The 21,576-nt window shown below is 42.0% G+C and overlaps 1 protein-coding gene across 10 annotated transcripts in view; it reads left to right on the top strand.

Annotated features, from left to right (window-relative positions):
• The first annotated feature begins 486 nt into the window (after positions 1 to 486).
• The window catches only part of eif4g3a (eukaryotic translation initiation factor 4 gamma, 3a), a 57,133-nt gene continuing 36,043 nt past the window's right edge, over positions 487 to 21,576 (top strand). For 6 of the 10 annotated variants that reach the window (XM_028575203.1, XM_028575209.1, XM_028575204.1 and 3 more), the window contains exons 1-6: positions 488 to 1,118; positions 11,732 to 11,804; positions 12,323 to 12,427; positions 14,798 to 14,965; positions 16,458 to 16,550; positions 18,608 to 18,640. In XM_028575203.1, the coding sequence (XP_028431004.1) occupies positions 955 to 1,118; positions 11,732 to 11,804; positions 12,323 to 12,427; positions 14,798 to 14,965; positions 16,458 to 16,550; positions 18,608 to 18,640 (636 nt within the window). In that variant the 5' untranslated portion in view covers positions 488 to 954. Of the gene's footprint in view, positions 1,119 to 11,731; positions 11,805 to 12,322; positions 12,428 to 14,797; positions 14,966 to 16,457; positions 16,551 to 18,607; positions 18,641 to 21,576 lie in introns of all 10 variants that reach the window. The other 4 variants (XM_028575206.1, XM_028575213.1, XM_028575210.1 and 1 more) reach the window with 4 other exon arrangements.

Below are 21,576 nucleotides of genomic sequence, written 5' to 3' on the forward strand. Positions count from 1 at the left end.
AAGACTAGATGTATATAGTATCCACTGCCTCAGAGTACACCACCTAACCAATTACAGTAAAATGAATGGGAAAGTGTCTCGCTGACTTGCAGATGTGAAACAACCAGGTGAACGATAGATGGCGCTAATAACAAAGAATCCATGTCATATTCCTGCTGCTGGTGCACAGTACAGTCATGAAGGTGGGGAAACCGCTAAATACTTGATGTGAAGTATTTTGGCAATGCATAGGCCTACACACAATTCATTATAATCAATTGTGCAAACTGATGTAATTGAACACATTTTATTTTAATTATTTTGCTTCTTAATGTGTTAGCCATTGTCAACGATATGCTCTTACATCCTGGATTTTAATCTCATTAACAAAATTTAAGGACTTGAAAACCGCAACATTTTAAAAAGACAAAAAAAAAAAACAATATTTCAGACACATGGACACGTGAGCCATGTACGGTATCTGTATCTGATTGAAGGTTAGTTGATTAGCCGAGCGAATCCGTAACTGGCCGAGAATTGCCGAATCATCTGTCCTGCCCGGACTGCTGGAAGCGGCCGCAACGCCATGTTGGCGAAGTCTCTCATCTCTGTGAGAAAAAAATGATAGGAAACATACGTGTCGAGAAGAAAAGGTAGATCGCCGAGGGAGGTTGAAGATCGTGGCGATTATTTATTTTTGAAAGAAACGGAACCGAGCCGGATCCGCAGAGGTTCCGGACGGGCAAGGGAGGCTAAACCTCCCACCGTCCCCATGAATAGCACCGCTGATCCGAACAGCGACTTTCCATGAAAAAAAGACGTTTGTGTTGCTATTCGAGCTTCGCTATCCCAGTTCGTTAAAGGGATTTTGGGCCTGCTTCAAGAATCTGCTACGCTTGCTCTATGTATGCAAGCTAGGCGTTGTTTGCATCAGTATTTATTAAGGTATTGTTTTTATTTGTTGATTTTTTTGCGATGAGTTTGCCACAGAAAGTGGTCCCCAAATCCGCCGCTGTCGCAGTTAGCGGACCTGGAAGTGGACCCTCTCCGTCGAGCCAACTGCGGGCTACCCTGACCTCCGTGTCTCTGCCGCCGGGAGCCCCAACAGCTCCTCAGCCCGGCGCTGTACCACCACCTCAGTATCCTTTCACTTGGGTAACATGGGCAATTGTTTGTGATGTTATGCATTTCATTCCCCTTTATGACAGTAACACACACCGCTGTTTTATTATTGATATATAACACCGGTAAATGCGGGGATGATGGTTACGTTTGGAGGGAGCTCGGAGGAGGGGAGGTGACAATTAGCTAACCCAGCTAAGTATGCTAACGTTAGCTTGTCAAGCCGGTTGTCAAAGCTAACGGACATGTCAATTCGATTTTTGGGAGTTCGCGCTACACTACTGATTCTAGCTAGTTACATTTGTTTTTGAAAATAGCGGTAGCTGTCATTTGCATTTAGAGGAATACAGTTAATGATAGATAATGTGACATTTTTTGGTGTAGCAAAGCTGCATCACCGGCAGTCTATCAGGCTTTCCACACACCAGTTACCGGCTTTGTTCAGTTAACGTTACCGTTGTTGGCTAGCAAGGTGCGTGTGCCTAGCTAGTTACTTTGCCAGCCAGCTAAATTAAGGGTAACGTTAGCCTCTAATGCTAGTTAGTGCACAAGTCAGTGAATGCAACGTCGCAGAGCAGTAAAGCTTTATCCATTCCAGGGTGTTGACCTGTGGCTTGATAATGGGGCTAATGTTAGCCTGTATGAAGCCCGGTTTATGGGAATTGCACCGCCTTTCCTTTTTCACACGACGCTCTTTTGAAGAGGTGCTACTGTGCACATTGACAGGCCTGTCAGTGCTTGGGCCGGTGAGATGTCAGAATGACAGCATTTATAAATTTGGCAGTAAGAAAGTAGCTTGCCAGTTCTGGACTGTTAATGACATATGGTTTAATATTAACATACTGTTAAATCCTTATTAGCTGATAAACATGTTCTCCCAGAAATTTGTCTCCATATATTAAAATGCAGTGTATAGTTCTGTCGGCCTTTTAATGTTGTGGGTTTGTACTTTCTTTGCCCCATAATACACCTTTACCTTTAGAATTTACACAGTGTTACACCAATATTACTCTAGCCTACTTTTGGTGTAGTGAAGTCACCGCGGTTATGTCACCTCCTGTTTTATTTACAGCATGGTTGCTGTAGTGCCAGATTGAGGATTAGGTTGACATCTCCTGCCTGCTAGTGGCAGAAAGATGTGTCTTTTGTGATCTGACAGCTTCTGTTGTGGTTTTGGCTTTGGGATGTGATGTCTCAACCTGATGTCCTGCCACCCACGATCACAGCCGCCCTGTGTTTCTGTCGGGGCAGTAAGTAGCTGGTTATTGCAGGTGGCAGTATGAAACCCTGTCTTGCTTACAGTATGTTGTGATGTTTTTGAGTTGTTTGAGTTTGAGCAACGCAAACACAACACAGAAGATGTTATGCCATATTTGTTGTGCCATGTCATCTTTTGACTCTCCAGGCGTTTGAAACTTGCTTAACCTACTTTTTGCTGTATGGTGTGAAGCTGAGTACACAACTGCACTCTCCTCATTTACTCAAGTTATGTCATGTTTAAGGGATAGTGGGTATGGATACATAATACTAATTACTAGAATAATGGTTAATATTTCCCCTTTTTAGAGTAGCAGCTATCTTGGGCATAATTGTCTTTATTTGGCTTTTATTTTACTTTTCCAAATTTAATTATATTAGTTTTGTTGTTGAAGATGTATTGTTTCAACTATCTGGTTACATTGCAGTTTTTGGTGCTGTTGAATTTATTTGGATTATATTTAATGTTCAGTTGTTGAAAGTCTTTCACTATAAAAGTATGATGATTTTTTTTCTTCTTTCTTTTTTTTCTTCTTGCATTACATAACCACCTGTGCAGTACGTGGGAGTTAACAGAAAAGAAAAGTTGCAGACATTAAATGAGTGAATTTGCAGGAAAATGAAACTAGTCTGCTTTGTCCTGGGACCTCTGTGTAATTTCCAAGGTCCCCATGATGGTCCCTGGAGCCCGTTTTTGACAACACTGGACTAGACTGCTCTGCATTTGATTTTCATGTCCATATGAAAACAGACCCTCTTGAGTGTTGCCACTTGTCTGACCTCTCACTCTCTCTAGACCTCTGAGGTCAAGAGTGTGGGAGCATGTTATGCTCCTGATGTATGGGAATTCCCACTTGGTGGGTGGGTGTGTGGGTGAGTGGGTGGGTGTGGGTGTGGGGTCCTGAGATGCATAGGGGTCCAGAGAAGCAGGGTGGTGGTGAAGCGGTATGTGTGCAGCAGGGCTGGGCGATATGGAGAAAATCAAATATCTCTATTTTTGACCAAATACCTCGATATCGATGCTGCAACAATATTGTTGTGTTGACTATTGGTGCTTGCATAACATATTTACACAATGAGATTTTTGATAAATAATCATCAGTAATGTTGATGTAATGACTAAGTGGGTAAAGGCAAATAATAGAACAGTTACAACAGTCTGGTAAGTTCAGAAAAGTACATCACTTTACTGTAACACAGCCTTTAAAACCAGGAAAAGACAACATCTATGACATATTACGATATCTAGTCTCATATCAGGATATTGATATAATATCGATATATTGCCCAGCTCTAGTGTGCAGTGCTGGGGGTGCAGTTTGTTTCTGTTCCTGGTTGCCAGAGAAACACCCAGCGCATGCGTCTGCTGCTGCTCTTGTCAGACAATGGCTGTGCTGCTTAGCATTCAGAGCGAGAGGCCAAGGTGGCGCTTCCCACCATCTGCCAACAAAGGCCCAGGTCACACAGCCTGCCTCGGCCGTCCCTCATTTCCTTCCATTCCCCCCCCCCCAGCTCACCTCACCCCACTGCTGGCCCAGCTGAGAAAACTGTGGCCCTCTCCCCATTTTCCCCCTGCCTGTCTCGCTGGGCACCCCATTCAATCCCTCAGCTTTCATTGTACAGCACTTTCATCTCTCTTTGAAGAGCATCGCTTCTTTTTCTCTCTCACAACTTTGCATGCTGTTTTTTTTTTTTTTTTTTTTTAACAATTCTTTGTCCCCATCGTCTCTGTTTCTGTTTCGACAAAACGGATGACAGCATTTGCCAATAAAGTACAGTGATGTTTGATGTAACCTGCGAGCCAGGCATGCAGTCACACAGCCAGTGTTAGTTCTGAGATACCACTATGCAATGTATGTACCCAGATGGTAGACCACACAGCACTGTAGTCTTTCTTTTTTTTTTTTTTTTTTTTTTTTAAGGACAGGTGTGTGCAGCCTGCATGAGAAGATATTCTAATGAGCATACTCACTGTGGGATGTTATAAATAAACTGCTGAGTTGTTATGAGCCTGCATGCAGGACTGTTCTTTCCAGAGAGGGAGTGGCCTGTTGAGGAAGACATTCTGCACACTCAGAGCTGTGTGAAGTGATTTACACATTATTGTGGTTATTTATTTACTCAATCATAAATCATAATACTTGTGAAAAATGCTTTTCAAATGCAACCAGTAATTGCTAAAAAAAGACTAACATTTTCTGATTATACTTATATTGCTTTCAACTGTTCTTACAATCTCAGTATTTACAGTGAACTCTGTGTTTGGAGACCTATCCCACCCACACCATGGTGCTGTATGTCAGTGGTGATGTTGAGAATGTTCACATCAACTTGTCAGCAAGTAGTGCTGCAACATAGGCCAATACAGTGCAAATATTTGTAGCGGAGCAAGAATTTGCTTTGCCTTTATAAATGTACAAATGCAATATTGCATGTACTGTTATACTCTGCAGCTAAACAATTGCGTAATTGTGTGCAGTTAACAAGGGTTTGTAAGTGCAGTAATGTAAAGAGCAAGCAATGCTAGTAAATCTTAGTTTGTTCCTTTTTGTTCTAGTTTTTGGTGGGTGTTTATTTCACTCCTCTGTTTTCACGTTTCATAAGTATTTTTATGCAAAACAGAATCTGAAAAAAATAAACATTTCATGGTTAAACTCACCTTTTGGCGAGTAATTGGTAACTGTTTGTTAGCAGTGTTTTATTGCCTAAATCATCCTGGCAAGTGTTTTTAGTCAGCTCGGTCACTTTTCATTGTTCAGGCTCGCTGGCTTAGTCTGGTGCTGCTGGCATTTAAACATAAACCAGTAACCAGGCAATATGTATTTCTGGCTGCTTCTGCCGCAAATTCTTCATTTGGCCATTGCGATTTGGCACAAACATCATATTTTCTTAAGCCGTTTCACAGAAGATAGCTGTCACTGTCCTCCACTATGGTTAGTGACTAAATAACAGGAAGTATTTTCACATTTTTAACCAGGCCCCCAGGAAGTGCGCCATACTTTGAAGCCAATTTGACATAGTGACCAAACAGTGGAATTACAACTTCTGTGTCCGTCACAGAATGCCATGGGCCGAAAAAAAAAAAAAATATATATATATATTTTTTTTTTTTTTGTAGACTTACATGACGATAGAGACATCTGTAAATCAGTGGATACATTTTTGTCACAACCCCCCAAATTACTTGTTTAATTTAGAATTTGATCAATTTGGTCCGGTAGCATTTGGAAAGTCTTGAAGAGCTGCACGATTAAATCAGAATTAGCCGGCTTGGCTCGGCGGAGGTCTCTAGTGCGTCTGCTCTATGGGCCCAATAATGTGGAAGCAGCTCCGATCATCCGGGTATTTATATATGCAGCAGCTGAACATTTGTGTCTTTATACGCCACTGAGCACCTCTCGTAGGAATGAACGGGGCTCTGCCTCGAACGCAGTATCCAGGTCTTATTATACATGCATGTCTTTAACACACCTTGGCAGGGTTTCACAAATGCACAACAGACGGGGCTGCGTCATGGTTGCTAATGGAGTTTTGCCCTCCAACAAATATACAGTGTAGACCTACTGTTGAAAATTCTTATGGCTCTTAAAGAGTACAAGTGCAGTGCCCTTCCAGGGACTTACATTTTTACATTGTGAATCCTACCATTGGTTAATACTTGTTGCCTTGGTTGGTTGGTTGGTTGGTTGGTTGGTTGGCTTTGGTTGGTTAGGTTTAGGTATGGGGAGTGAGATTGGTCAAGGTTAGGCTTAAGAATATCCGGGTAAGACAATCAGGAGCAGAGTAGGGCGGGTCCATAAACTGTATAAAACACCCAGATGTTTCTGAAGAGCCAAAACAAAGCTCAAAGTGGTCGGCTCCCGGTGGCTCCGTGTAGGGGAAATGTGCCGATGTTGGTCCCTGGAAGTGCTGCTTGCAGCGTTCTTGAGAAAACCTCATCTAATCGACTTCACACTTAACCCTGCACTCCCCTTACTCACTAAAGATAACGATTAAAATAGGATGCAATATTATTCATTATGGTATCCAGCATTATATTACAGTTGAAAGCTCCACCTTGAACAGACGTAAATTTAAGTAAGCTTACTTTGTACTGATAATGCCTCTCTTTCACTCTCACTTTAAGTAAACATTTGAATACTTTTACTAGGTATAGTTTCACTGTTAATAATTAAAAGTTTTACAACATTTCCAGTTGGAGAAGAGTGGAAAGATAAGTAAGATGCCAAATCACTAAATCAGCCCCTGAAAAACACAGCCAAGATGCAGCTACTAGTGGTCAGAAACACTGGTAAAATACACACTGGATCATGGGGGGAAAAAAATACAGCCAAGCGGCTACTCGCAGTTAGAAACCCACTCGATGATATTCACTCAGCAAGGTATTAATTTCCAAACCGGCATATTAGTCCTTTCTTAGATATAACCAAAGTAACTCTAAATTATGATTTAATTAGCGTTGGTATTTTGCAGGCGGTTGCAGTGACAGAGTGACGATGTTCCTGTACGATATCTGTTCGGTTGTAAAAATAGTAATATCCAGCATGCTTCCATCAGAAACGCACACAGTGAAATGCCGGAGTTATTCATTTTCAGATAGGCATATTAATCACTGGTGGCCCACAGTGTATACTCACTCACCGAGATTCCTTACTTTATAGTTTCATGACCCCAGCAAACTCAACGCAGATTATAATATATTAGAGTTGAATCCACCAACCTACCGCCTATTGTTCATACTGTAGTGAAACAGCGTGTGTGTGTGTGTGTGTGTGTGTGTGTGTGTGTGTGTGTGTGTGTGTGTGTGTGAGATGGGGGGGGGGGGGGGGCAGTAGGCAGGGAGAAGGAGGATTTGTGTCTGCACCATCTGTGCCTCCACTCTGAACCCGTTGCACTTTGAGTTTCCCAGGTAGCCCGTGTCATTCAAAGGAAGCATGTTATTTTTTTAAATGTGCCATATTTTATTTTGGCTGAGCCAAAGAAAATTCAGGGGTGAGGGATGCTGATTCATTCAGTGATGAGGTTGTTGAAAACACAGCTGTGATTTATTCATTTAAACAGTAATAGCAGATTACAGTTGACTGAGCTGTATCATCCTCCTGATCACACCCTTGCTATTTGAATGGCTGTATTTCCTCCTGTCTTCCCCTTTCTCTCCCCCTCACACACACTCACAGCACATTAGTGGCTTTACAGTAAGCTAATGATGAAGCAGGAGCCACGGCAGCTTCCCCCCCCCCAAATGAGGCTTACCGATCACTTTAGACTCAATGGACAAGGAGGATTGGCTGAAGCTACTTTATGACCTCGTCAAGGAAGAAGGGTCAGCTTGGGCTTGTTTTAGGCTGTGGTGGTGACGACTTGTTTTAGACCCAATTTTTAACTTGTCAACAGTAAACCACACGGCAGCCTATCCTTGTTGAGCAGGTAGGAACCCTTTTGGAAATGTGAGCAGCTTTTTGATGGTCATGTGCTCAGTGTCGTAAGAAATCTGGGTTCTCAAAATGTCTTTTGAGTTTAAAATGCTGGCATTATTGAGGTGTGGTTCAATTAGGATTATGTACCAGCAACCCTCCCTCCTCTGCACACTGCATTTTGTTTTTCTCAGTCTCAGAGAGCGTCAAATATGAATCTTACCATCTTACCATTTTGTTCAATTGGATGTGTCGCAGGTCATTTTTCAGCCACACTGATACCCTCGTTCCCTGAAGCAGTATCCCTGTTGTAAGTCTTTAAGTTGACATTGTGCTCACCCTCTCTCCTCAAGCAGAAAATTAATGAATCAAACTAATGACTAACATCTAATTAGTGCGGTCAGCCACTTTCATGGTTGTGCCTGATACACGCAGAAGAGCTTGACTGAAAAGTGTCCATCTGGTTACCTGGCCACCCATATGGAGAGCTTGACATAAATGATGTTTTACCTCAGGTCGTTTTGTTTTCTCAGTGTGATCACCCGAGTATGGCTGTGCATCATTGTAAGAGCATTGGGATGTTTGTTATCACCAGCAGACAAATCTTAACGTCGCAAAAATGAGTAAAGAAAGTTAAATTAAGTGGGGAAAATGCATCACATTGCTAGCATGAATGGATCTTCATTCATGCAGCTCTCCGTTAGTGAATCTATTAGTAGCCCCCAAAATGTAAAAATGCTTTTACTAATGAAAGTGAAATTATGTTCCAGATTGTCTGTCTGAAGCAAATATTTTTAGGCACATAAACAGAATTACTTTGCAAGTTGTCCTGAGAGGAAACAAAACTGGATGAGTTTTTCAATTAAACAAGTTTCTTGCTGTGTTGTTTAAATGCCAATTTGCTTTAAAATAGATTTCATGTTTAATATTGCCTTTTGAGTTTCCCCTAAAACGTGATATGATATGAAATACTATTCTAGCTGAAGGCAGGACATTTTTAAATCTCTTGTTTTTACAATTTGACTGCAGTTGTGAGAAGATCAGGTCTGCCAAAATCCCTGGAAGATGTACATGCCTTATTTTACATGATCATTTTTGAATTTGCTTTTCCTGCGCATGCCACTGTTGACAACAGGCCTTGACCTCCACGTGGCTTTGTTCCTGTTGCTCCAGCAGGATGAACCCTGGTTTCACCTTTGCACATCTTGCTGCCTTCCCTCAGTCCCCGTAATCGGCAAATCGCTGAAAAAGTCTTTCTGGTACTTGCACTATTTGCTAAGATGTCTCCTGTCTGGTGCTCTTGGCAAATCAAAACAAAAGATGAACATTGTAAATACAGTTTGCTATAGTAAAGTATTGTTGTGCTCTTCCTCAGCTAGACTGTCATGTCAGTTTGAGGAGATTGAGCCTCTAATTACTCCTAATTTCTGTGCGTGTGCGTGCCGTTTTATGTTTTTCCAAATTCCCCGGCAATGAAACAGATAATGCTTCCTGCTGTGCTTCTGTATTTTTTGAATCTCAGCCCTCCTTTTTTTTTTTTTAAATGATTCTTTTCTTTCCTTATCTCCCTCTTGTGTTGTTGTTTACAAGTAGCGGTGCTAGCAGGGGGCCAAACAGATGACGGCCCCTGCAGGCTTAAAGGGCCAGTTTACTCTGTCAGAGCAGCTTGTCGGATAGCTTTGGATAACCTTTCTTCCCACACCTTTCCGAAGTCGGATTAGCGGGGAGTTATTCCTATAACTCTCCCGAAACCTACAATCTGACATTCACACCCATTTGCCGGCCTGATTGGCCAGCTTTGCAGAGGTTATTAAGTATGCTGGGTTGAAATTTAAAACTTTTTTTCATTTGTTACTGTTTTCATTTTGCAACTATCTGTGGCAAGTTTCATGTGAAGAGGTGGAATATGTTAAAGTGAAGCTCATAGACACGTCAGGCTTTCTGTGTCAGAGCTTTAATGTTGCCTTTGAATTAAAGATTGAACTGTAAAATTATAACTTATTATCACTCGTAGATATATGTACAAACCTCCTTTTTAAGTTAGTTTTGTAGGCTCAAAATTATTTGGGAAGAAGTTTTAAGGTTCTCTTGCCAGAAAGTCAGCAGCCCTTCCCAGTCAGATTGTCTTGAAAAGAAGAAAGCGCTCTCGCTCTCTCTCTCTCGCTCTCTCTCTCTCTCTCTCGCTCTCTCTCTCTCTCTCTCTCTCTCTCTCTCTCTCTCTCTCTCTCGCTCTCGCTCTCGCTCTCGCTCTCTCTCTCTCTCTCTCAGCGTGATTTGTGTGAAGCGAAAGGAAGAAAGCCAGACATTCGGTTTCCCTTAAACCATGTGACCATGTGTGTCTCACAGACAACTGCCTGAGCAGGTTACTAACCACTTCTATGGAACTATTACACATTCCCTATTTTGTCTTTCCAACGTCTTAGTGTTGTCTCCTTAGTGAGCCTCATTATTACATGTTTCAGAAACCCTAAAGTATTGTCTTTCTTTGACACATGAAAAGAGAATTGATATTGAATGGATAGCTTTTGCTATTCCTTTGCATTAGTCAAATCTGCTGCTCTGTCTGTCTCCTTGCCTGAAGTGGTCCAGAAATCCATTTCAGATTTTCCCTTTAACACTTGCAAAACGGTGAAGGTACACAGTGTACTCTCAGAGATGGGGCATTTTGGGCGGGGTGGTTGGGGGGGATCCTTGAAATCAAACTGCAGAGCCATTGTGGCTGAGGAAAGCCCTTTGGATCTGAATCCGCTAACTGTTTTGTGTTTGCTATACGGTAAACTACTAGATCAAGTCTCTTGGTGTAGTTTTGTCAACAATATTCTCTGTCTCTTGCATTAATAACATAACCTAACATATGACAGGAATCTTAGCGGATGAGCTGTCCAAACAGAGCTGGTCTCTAGGGCCATGTTTACACTTGCTTTTAAATTGCAATTCTGTGAGCCAAACAAGCGGACAGCCGAGACACCTCACATTCCCACTCGTGTCTATCATGCGTCTTCAGTTGACCACTTGTGTTCAGATTTTGTTACTGTGCGTCCTTGTTGGGGACTCATCAAGACGCATTAGCGTTGACTAGAGATTAACCGATTGACCGGCTGGTGACTGGAATTGGCCGATTTTCACGTGATTGGCCATGACTGGCGACCGGCCAGTCAGTCTGACATATGCTGATTTTATGCCGGTCAAATGCTGTAAATAAATAACATTGTAAAGACTACCATACACAATGCATAGGAGCACCACCGGCTAGTTATCCGCCAGACAGCAACAGTCTCTTTTTCCTTTCTCTCCCTTTTCCACCGGGTGGCACGCGTGCCGGCTCGCGGTGTGAAGCCTGTGTCCGCGCTATTCTCCGACATGCACTCTAACAATCGCTGCTTATAGACGGCCTTTTGTACAAATGCACTCGGGCACCGCATGATTAGCATCGCACAACATCAGCATCACACGTGCACACGGAACGCACATGTAGGAAACCTCACTAATTAACCTGCCATGTCAGCTGTTTGGAAATTCTTCAGCGTAAGTGAAGAAGATAACAAGTTTGCAATATGCTATACTATATTTATATAGTTCTATTTATAGTGATCAATTATCTGTTCAAAAAATGTTCTATGTAAAATGTTCTATTAAAGAAAAGATAGAAATGATTTGTGTGTGCTGTAAAGTGGTTAGAAAAAAATGAAATCGGAATCGGCTAAAATCGCTATCGGCAGGTCAAACTCAATGAAAAATTGGAAATCGGACTCGGTCTAGAAAATTGTAATCGGTGCATCTCTGGCGTTGACGCTAAAAAAAGATATTTGGTCAAAATGTGTCCCAGACCACCTCATCTTGGTGGTCGTTTACTCTTGTACTTAGCGCTGTCCGCTTTTGATCCGATCGCCCAAGACGCATTTTAAAACCAAGCATGAGCAGGGTCAAGTTGTTTTTTTCCTTAACGCATCTCTCTCCAGAATCCAACGGGTTCAGCCATCACTGGACGAGCGAATCTTCCCCACACAGCCTGGAGTCGCTGCAGTCTACAGCGTGAGTCACTGCACACAGCCCCTCTCCCAAACATATCCACCTGTATGCTGCAGTGCATGTACAGAAAATACACACTTCAGATACAGAATACACACACGTAAGACTCATAGCTAAAGTATGGACTGTACGTAGTTGCATACACTTTGACAGTGATTGTACCAAAAGCATACACTCAGTTGCCAGATTATTAGGTACACCTGGCTAAAAACTACTGCAGTCTTATGCAACACTACCTTCATGAAGGTTGCAATGTTTTGTTTTTGTCTAAACTGTTTAATAGAGGTGTTGATTTAACGTTGTGGTAATTTTGGAAGCCATTGAACTGCATTGCATTTTACGGAGAGGCGTTTCTAGTATTTAGTCTACCCTCACTCCCATAAATAGGGTGGACAAAATATTAGAAACTCCTCTCCCAAAACATTATAACGATTTTAATCATGCTCTGATGTAGGCTTCATGCCACCCCAAAAACATCAACATATGAGGTGATTCTTTTGCTGTTTTTGACCTGACCACAGAGTGCCACAGACATTGCTGTTTTTTTGAGGCAGAGCGCCCAACTGAAGTTCAGTGCAGGAGAAACGCACCAGTTTCCTCCTAAGAACATTGTAACCTTTATGAAGGTAGGATTTATTGCATTCGTTTTCAACTGTAAACCCCTTCAAGTGTAGCTAATAAACTGGCAACTGAATGTGTTTAAGTATAATGTCATAGCGTTTTGGTCCCATGCAAGATGACAGTGCCTATGTAACTACTCACCAATGCTTAGATTTTTTTATTTTAGTTTTTTTTTTAAGTTGTGTCACAGATTTATTTTTAAAATGCTATATTTTTTTAAACTGTAAACAAATCTATGTGAGAGGTTAAATCGCTTTTACAGGCACTGTAAGCATGCTTTTGTGTGTTTTTATTATTACTTAAAGAAATGGGCATGCTTGTTAAGACCTAATGCTGTGATCCGGCTGCTGTGGAAAGGTGTCGCCTCAGGGGATCTTTGCCATTCACGGTCTCCTTCGGCAGTTAATTAGCATTTCCTCCATCTGATCTTTGTCATAATATTCAGATAATTCTTGTTGTATTTATTTTAATCTGCTCGGGGCATCAACATGTTGAGCGTAGGGCTTTAGGAAGTCTATGATCACAGAACAAATCACAAATTTACTTAGGCTGGCCTCGTCTGAATTCTGGGGGCCATTTATTGTCTCGTCAGTGACCCACCACACCTACTGTATCTCCCTAAAGACAAAAACAAACCCGAAGTGGCATCCTCCCTTCCTCTGAGGACATGACAGTCACCATCTGCAAGTGGGCATTATGCTGTACAGCGATTCATATTGAGCACTGCTGCTTTCAGACTTTCAGTGCTTCGCTGCACCATTCTGGGCTTCTCCTCTGATAAGCCAAATGTGCATTTATCGGAAAGGACAGTGATTTGGTAGAGGGCTTTGTAAGCTAGTGATTAGTGGCTATCCTCATATCATGTAAATGTTTACTACAAACATTTGAAGATAGGAATATTTATTTCCCTTTTACCTTACATTTTATTGATTTTACTCTCAGACAATTAACTGAGCTGGCACAATAAATACAAGCGTGGCACCCGCTGAACATTGTAGTGGTCAAGATATTGGCTTGTGTGTGTCTGTTCGACCCCATGATGCTCTTATTTTTTTTTATCTCTGGCTTTTACGAGCAATGTAAAAAAAGAAGGTGTTTTCATTGATGATAACATTTCTGATGTGCCGTAGGTAGCTGCACGTTGCAAAATAAAAGCCAATGTATGCTTAAAAACTGGCTATTCAGCTGTGAGCGTATTTATCCTCTAACACAACAGTACTGGAACCACCGCAGGTTTTATGAGATTATCTAGCTCTGAAAGTTTGTTTTAAGGCGTTAGGCTGCAACAATGATGACACTGGTGGAAATAAACCGTGCCCATGGCATGTTGTTCTCTGCAGTGGATGTGGGGCTTGTGCACTCCTTTTACCCTTCCCCTCATGTACAGCTCCTATACAGCCGCTTGCCTCCCCTCCCCCATCCCATCACTCTGTATGTCCTCAGAATCAGTCACCCGCCTGAAGCAGAGCAGGCTCCTCCCCTGGCAACAGCGGCTAGATTAGTTGCTTTATCCTAGGTCATCTGAGGGAAGTGGGCCACACATAGAAGATGGAGAGATGCAGAAGGGATTGGTGCTACAGAATACTGCCTGCTGTGCCTGTAGATTTGAATATAATGTCATTTTCAGATGTTAGTTTGTAAACGTTAGCGTTACCGTTGGAGCCGTAAAAGCTTTAACGGTCAGGGTGTGTAGAGATTTGAAAAAATAAAAAATGAATAAAAGGCCCTGGAGAGAAAGGTGGCTTGCCCAGCTTTCCAGGCTGTCTCAGTGCCTCCTGCAGTATCCTGTCTCATTCCCTGGTGTGTCAGGCTTGCTGCAGCAAGAAGCGGCACCTGCAGTGGTGTCAGCCCACAGCTGCAACAGCCAAGGCCCATCCTGCCACAGCACAGGCTAAGAGCCCAGTCAGATATCCTTTCTCCCTGACACTGCTCACTCGACTGTCACCCAACCTCCGCCCTTCGTTGGCCCATATTGACGAGGCTTATTTAGTTCTATCAGGTGCACCCTATTTATCACAGATGAGTGGGATTGTAATATGATTACTTGACCCAGTTTTGCCATATGAGGCCCAGACATCCTTGCACAGTATAGTTTGGCACGGCAGGCTGCAGAAGAGGCCAGAGCTCATCTTAGGCATCCCCTGCAGACTTCAACACCCATCCACAGCACAGGTCTTCACCTCTGCACACATACAGGGGCTAATCCAAGGGTTTTAGCTTAATTTAAATTCCTCGGCAGGAGGGAGGACTAATGACCAGTGGAATCCTGCTTCTGCTGTTCCTCAATTTAGATGAGTTTGTGTGTTACATCAGGCTGATATAATATCTCGTCTTGTGTATCTATCTGTCTAACCTTACTGTTTTATGTGATACAGGTACCCAGGCATGCTGGCCCTCCTTACACTGCTCACGACATCACAAAGGGACACCCTAACTTGGCGGGCACCCCGCCCGGTCATGCACACTCCCCGGCGCTCTCTCAGGTATCACTACCCACAGCTTCCCCATATCGCTATCCTAAGGGCTGGGAGGCAGGCGGAGGGGTGAGTTTATCACTGTGTCTTCTGTCAACCTCTCTGCATATTGATGTTTGATCTGTCAGTTTGTCTCCTTGCTTTTTATGACTTGTGTTCAGGCTGGGCAACACTAAACTAGATAACTAGAATTTCTCTTTTCTCGATATAAAAACACCATGAAAAATATCCACATAAAGATATTGTCATGTACATTTTTACGCGGCTGCCTCGTTCACGATAGTTTTTTCCCACCATTATTTACAGACAGGCGTCCACAGGCAGCTCTGTGTTGCTGGAGACGCTGCAGTTCACATGCAGACCATGCACTGCCCCTCCCCCACTAGCAGAGTGCTGGTGGCAGGGAGGGGTCTTAAATTACAAATCAAGCACTTTATTTCAATGGCTACTTTTCAGGTTTATTGTTTTCTTAAATTATTTAAATGAGTTGACAAAGGACATTTTGTGATGATGATTATATCTGTCTTATAATATGTCAGCAAGCAATGCATCATCAAGGCTGTGTTGTAGGTGTTGATGAAAGCCTTTTACCCTTGCACAGTTAACCATATGCAGTGCACCCATCCATATGATGCACATTGCACACATAATTTGGGTGATATGAATGTAAGATGATTGCAGAAATGACACTGATCTGTGTTTTTGTTTATTATTTTTAAAGAAATGGCAGAGCAGATTCTGAAAACAAATCCAGTGTGGCAGGGTTTACATTTTTATGATGTAAATTGAGGGAGCAAAAGCAGTATCGGCTCCAAATATCTGCTCAAGAAAATCGGCAGCCATATTGGTCATCGGCTAAGGCTGATGAAAAAAAAATCTGCATCGGCACTAAATAATCCATATCAGCTATTTCACCATTAGGTTATGATATATGATCATTCGCTCCACCTCAATTCAGAATGTGTAGTGTTGTTTTTACATAATGGAGCCAGATCTATGAGCATAAAAGAGGTCCTATTCTGCTCTCGCTTACAAGCATGTTGACTCTGACTCAGCTTCTCTAGAAGTATGTGACCATGCTTGCCAGGTCTCTAGTTGTTCCACTTCCCACTGTTACAGCCTAATGGCCCACTGCCTTACCCTAAAGCATCCCTACTCTCTCACCAGCCTTCTATACATAGTCTTGTCAGCCAGCTCAAACTTAAATGATCACCACTATAGCAGCAGCAGCTTGGAGAGGAGTAAGCAGATCTGCTTAAACCGACCTCTGCCTAGCTCCACTGCACACTAGATGAGGGAAGAAGTAGCACAGGATTTGCAGTCCTTGAGGGTACCAATTATCTCTGCGCAGCACATAAACTCCAATCGAAAACATTTTCTCCCAGCAACATCCAAAGCACTGTATGTTAGTTAAGTTCGTTGCTGGTGTATTGTTAAGGTTACAGCTGTTCTGTGAAATGTCTTAATGAAGTGACTAGTGACTGATTTCCGCACACCTCCTGGTCTGTATATAATGAACCTTTCTCTTCATTGTCTATCTTTCCCTTTCTTCTTTTGACAGTCTCCATACAACCCTGGACAAAATGCTGGTTCCGCCCCTCTAGTGTATTCTCCCCAGACACAGCCAATGAATGCACAGCAACAAAGTCGCCCGGTGAGTGTCCCTCTGGTCTTGGATTTACAGCACGCCTGCCTCCAAGTATTCAGACAGTTTGTGGTTTACTGTGACTGATATAGAAAGTTGGAGTAAAATTGAGTCAGTGATAGAGGGTCCTAGTGTTTAGATGCCACAAAGAGCTCCAAAAATGTTGACCAATCTCAATGTGCTCATGGCAGCGAAGCACTTTAATATAGGCTGTATTTTTGAAAGAGGTCTCCTTAAAGGCCAACTTCATCTGCATTTTTTTTTGTGTGTTTTTCACATGGGAATGCCCACTAAACTTTAATCCAGCAGTGACGTGGGTTACCGCAGTAAGCTAGTCAATAAGTTTATGAATAATCTTAACGCTAGTCATAGACATAACGGCAACAAAGTTAAGTAATGTTTCAGCAGTACATATTTCTCTCTCAAAGCCACAAGACTCCTTTGACAGAAACAGTAATTTTACCTTGCAGAGCAACGGAGTTGCTACCCCTGCCTCGATCAGATAGTTTTTTTGTGTTATTGTGTGACTTTCTGATCTGAACTAACGTGGCGTCCACAGCAGTACATTGATTAGCTTCCCTGCTGGTAACGTTTCTCTTGTCCGCTTCTCCAAACTGGAGCTGTACCGACTGCCATCTAAGTTACTGTAGGTAATACACTGACTATGGATAAGAATGTATCTAGCAATGTCATCATCCAGAAATCTATGTCCGGTCATGTGGGAAAGAGTTTTTTGAAGGGCTTGGGAAAACATTTGACACTAAAATATACATACTTTGACCAAAATATGAATATTTGGATTTGAATACACAAGGAACACTGCTGGGAAGCTACAAAAACAATGGACTTGCCTTTTAAAGGCCCCTTATAGGCTTGCGGTGGTCGGTGGTACTGTGGGTGGATCCCAAGTCTCTTATTTGATATCACCTTGCTCCTCGCTGAAACCGGAAGTCGTTCTGGTCTGCCTTCGTGAAGGCCGTCTCAAAGCTCTTATTCCTGCCTCGAAGATCAAGGATCGAGGAGGGGTCTCTGAGGAGCTATGAGCGAGGATACACAAGAGCAGCCTTCCCGGAAGCTGTGCAGCTGAAAGCTGTTGTTAACTCTGCCCACACAACTGACAAATTCACGTAACTCTTCAGAGGAAAGGACGTCTCATCCCTCTGAAGACACATTTCCTCGTTTCCTCTCTCCTCACATGATTTCCTCGAGGAAGGGAGGCAAGTGAAGGAAACGTGGATGCGATTTAAGGACCTGGGATGTACCCTATATCAATGGTGGGGTATGGGACATGAGTCTACACTGGTGTCATTTTTTCCCTTTTGTTACGGTTTGAGCACGACATAAAAGTTACAAGGCCATTCCCTGTGTTGATGTTATCTTTGTTTAAAATTTTTGTTTGAATTTTAAATGTAAAGGCAAGCTGGTCTGTCCAATAGTGTTTTAGTGTAGCCTAAGGAAAGCCATGTAAAAATCGCTAACACCTTTCGTGAAAATCTCCCACCACAACAAGCATAGTAAGACATTTCCAATATTGTATTTACTTTGCCAGCATTCTCTGTACAACACACACACACACACACACACACACACACACACACACACACACACACACACACACACACACCTACCTAGTAAGCATTATTTATTAATCTTGCCTGGCTCCTGCCCAGCCCCCATCAGTAGAGCAAGACTAACACATATGTAAGTCTTGTTTAAACTGTGTAGTTACAGTAGTAAGGTTTGCCACATAAGAAACTGGAAATTACTTTAATCCCACTACAGTATGCTTCACGACATAAAAATATTCCTTTCTGTGTTTGACAGTTTGGAATCTTAATATCTAACCTAACATATGTGGTATTTAAAGAAGCTATTTGGGTCGGAATGCTACATCGTATGCCATGTCTCTTTTAAAGCTTTGTTGCTCTGTGGTTGAGTACTGTTTTTTAAATCATCTGCCTTCATCGCTCATCTTATCTCTGTGTCTCTCTTATGCTCTTTCTTCTCCCTGCTTTACCATCACTGCTTCAATCTCCTTGCTGGACCTCTCCTCCCTCCCCCACCAGTTTGCTACGGGCCCTCGACCAACCCACCATCAGGTAATTTACCCCCGCTGAACGCCCCTCCTGCTCCCTCTCTTGCATCATCATCATCAAAGCAGTTTTTGCTGGTACCTGCTGGCATAGGGCTGTTTGTGGGGCGTCTGCTGTTCCTTAAACAAGTCTCCGATTTGAAAGCCTTCAAGTATCTTGGATACAGTTAAAAAGGTTTTCATTATCGTGGGATTTTTCTGAGCTTGCTGCTGTTTAATCAACATATCCAGCCAGGTGCACAGAGCAGTTTCCTGACTGTGTGTTTTTGCACTATTCATGTTTATTTTTATGATGAGAGAGATCTGAGTTAATTTCACAAATTAAATTGGTATTTAATAGTGTTTATCAGGTTTAGATGTAATAAAGCTTGTGGGTATCCTTGGACTCTTAAGCGTAACAAGTAACCCTTTTTTTGCACAGGATGTAGGCTAAATGATTGTGATTCTCCCAGCCTCCCTTACAGTTCATATCATTTTCTGAGTGATTATAAGGAATTTAACATGATAGAATTTTGATCTTTATTAAATTTAACCAAAGAGGAAATTCAGTCTTTGATTATATGTGTAAACGTTGCACTGGCATTGTGAGCCCATGGTGTTCTGCTTATTGAAGAAAAATAAAGAGAAGCTACATTATAGGATAAACTGAGTCACCAGTCGAACATCCGTCAGAGCAAGCTCTCTTTCGATTGCATCTATCACAATTCAACAACAGCGGCTAGCTTGGGCCAATGGGTCTGGACACACTGCAGGGCATTTCCATGTAGCATTAATACTGTATGCAGTTCATTAATGTGAAACAGGATATTAGGGAGTGAATATCAGTTCTTGTTCTCCTGAGCGGCTGACACCAACTTTTCAAGTGTTTTGAAATCAAACATTTTTTTCCTTTTTATATTTTAGGCACTAGTATAGTTGATCCAAATGTAGTAGAGACATTATTTGCAATCAGACTCCTGTTCAAGGATATTTTTCTGTATTCCAGATTGCTTCATGCCAACAATGAGAAAAAATATTAATATTGTTATTTCTGTGCTTGCGTATATAAATCCGTTAAGCTTTCTTAAGTGACAACACCCTCATGAGGCTATGGTCTCATTAGATTTCAGTAATTACAGCAAGGTAGTGCAATTAGTTTTATTTTTCTTTGGGTGAGATTTATGTGAACTAGATTTATTCACAATCACATGTACAAGCCAAATACAAGATGGACACAAGGGACTCCAATAATTAGTCTTTAAGATGCTCATTATTTCACGTTGCTTTTTTGAAAAGGTATATAATCAAGGGGTAATTGTAAATAATAGTTTTCATGATTAAACAAGACAAGTGACAGTATCAGTGGTCAGGTAGACTGTAGTCAAGGAAAGAGTTAGGAACAGCTTTGTGGACCGGTTGCAAGTGCAGTGTTTCCTCTACCATTGTTTTGGGGGGGGCCCAAAACAACCCCCCCCCCCTGAAGGAATGACAAAATTATATAATTATCCTATGTATTCCAAAAAAAAATGGATAAAGCTGTTTTCACACATACAGGCAATTCACTTCTTGTTCCTCGCCTTAAAAGTTCAATTAATTTCAACTTACGGGCTGGCTACATTGTACGCGTAACGTATGCGGAGCGGACATTTCAACTATATTATATACTATATATGATCACTATATTCAATGAAACCTGGCACCAGAGCAGTCGGTAGTGGTGCGTATGGAGATCTACTCTACAAGAGTAAAAATAGGACAGTCTTCTATTTATATTTTTTACTCAGAAATAGATCGTAAAGCGTCATTATTTCTTTTAAATTAAACTACAGATATACAGGAAACGACTTGATGACTGCACGTACGGCACATACAGTACAGTCCGCTAATGTAGCTCAATGTAGCCAAAGTCGTCCCGTCTTCCCCCCCCCCGGAAAAAATCCTAGGGGAAACACTGAAGTGTGTGTCTGTGTTCATGACTACTGGTGTCATTAGATTATGAGCGGCATGTTAATGTGTTCATGTCCGGCAGCGCAGTATTTATGGTGCAGTTTGTTTATTACCTTGTGGATCCTAAGAGTCTTAGACATGTCTGGGAGCTGACATTAAGTCCATGTGACTTCCTGTTTTCTCACCATATTGATTCATGCAGCTGCCCACTTTGAAGATTGCTGTGTTATTCACACCTCAACATGTACCTTGTGTAACTTGTTGTCTAACATCCTCACCTTCTGGATGCTTCTGTGTGGACACATCTTAACAGACTATTAATAGTATGGTGTCAATGTGTGTCTGTCGGGTGTGTTTGCTCGCGTTAGTGTGTACACACACACAAATGCATGCTCTGGCTGTCACAAACTGGCGCTGGGATCTCTTGTGCCACCGCGGAAGTGGAGTCGGAAAGCAGATGAAGCCGAACAGTGGCCTTTTATATCAATGGTGAAAACAGCCATTGTCCCACTGAAACAGACTCAATGCACAGTAAAGGGTACACACATATCAGAAAATAAATTAATTTGGCCAAAACATAAGTCGGTCTTCAAACAAGGATAATCATTATTTCATTTTTTCCCCTCCACTTATCGGTGTAACTGACTTCTTTTGTTTGTGTGTGGACCAAAAGGTCAAAGCAAGTGGAAATTACTCTAAAACAAACAACTGTTGTTGAATCCTCTAGAGAGCTGTTTAGAGTGTAAATAACTCTATTAAGCTGAGTTTTACCCTTAAGTGTTTCCTCTTGGTTGGCCTCAAGTACTGGTAATGTCACATAATGGCATGGCCTTAACATACTGTACATTTATGTCAGCATTTCCACCTTAACATGCGGCATACAGGTCAAGATGTTGACATTGTTTCAATAGAACGGAGTAGCTACTTGCTGGCAGTATTTAGTCAACATTTCATATGAAAATATATGAAAATATAAAGACAAACTCAAAAAGGTTGCACTGGTTCATATCAGGGTAA

This window comes from Perca flavescens, chromosome 4, assembly GCF_004354835.1.
Source record: "Perca flavescens isolate YP-PL-M2 chromosome 4, PFLA_1.0, whole genome shotgun sequence".
Classification (NCBI taxonomy): Eukaryota; Metazoa; Chordata; class Actinopteri; order Perciformes; family Percidae; genus Perca; species Perca flavescens.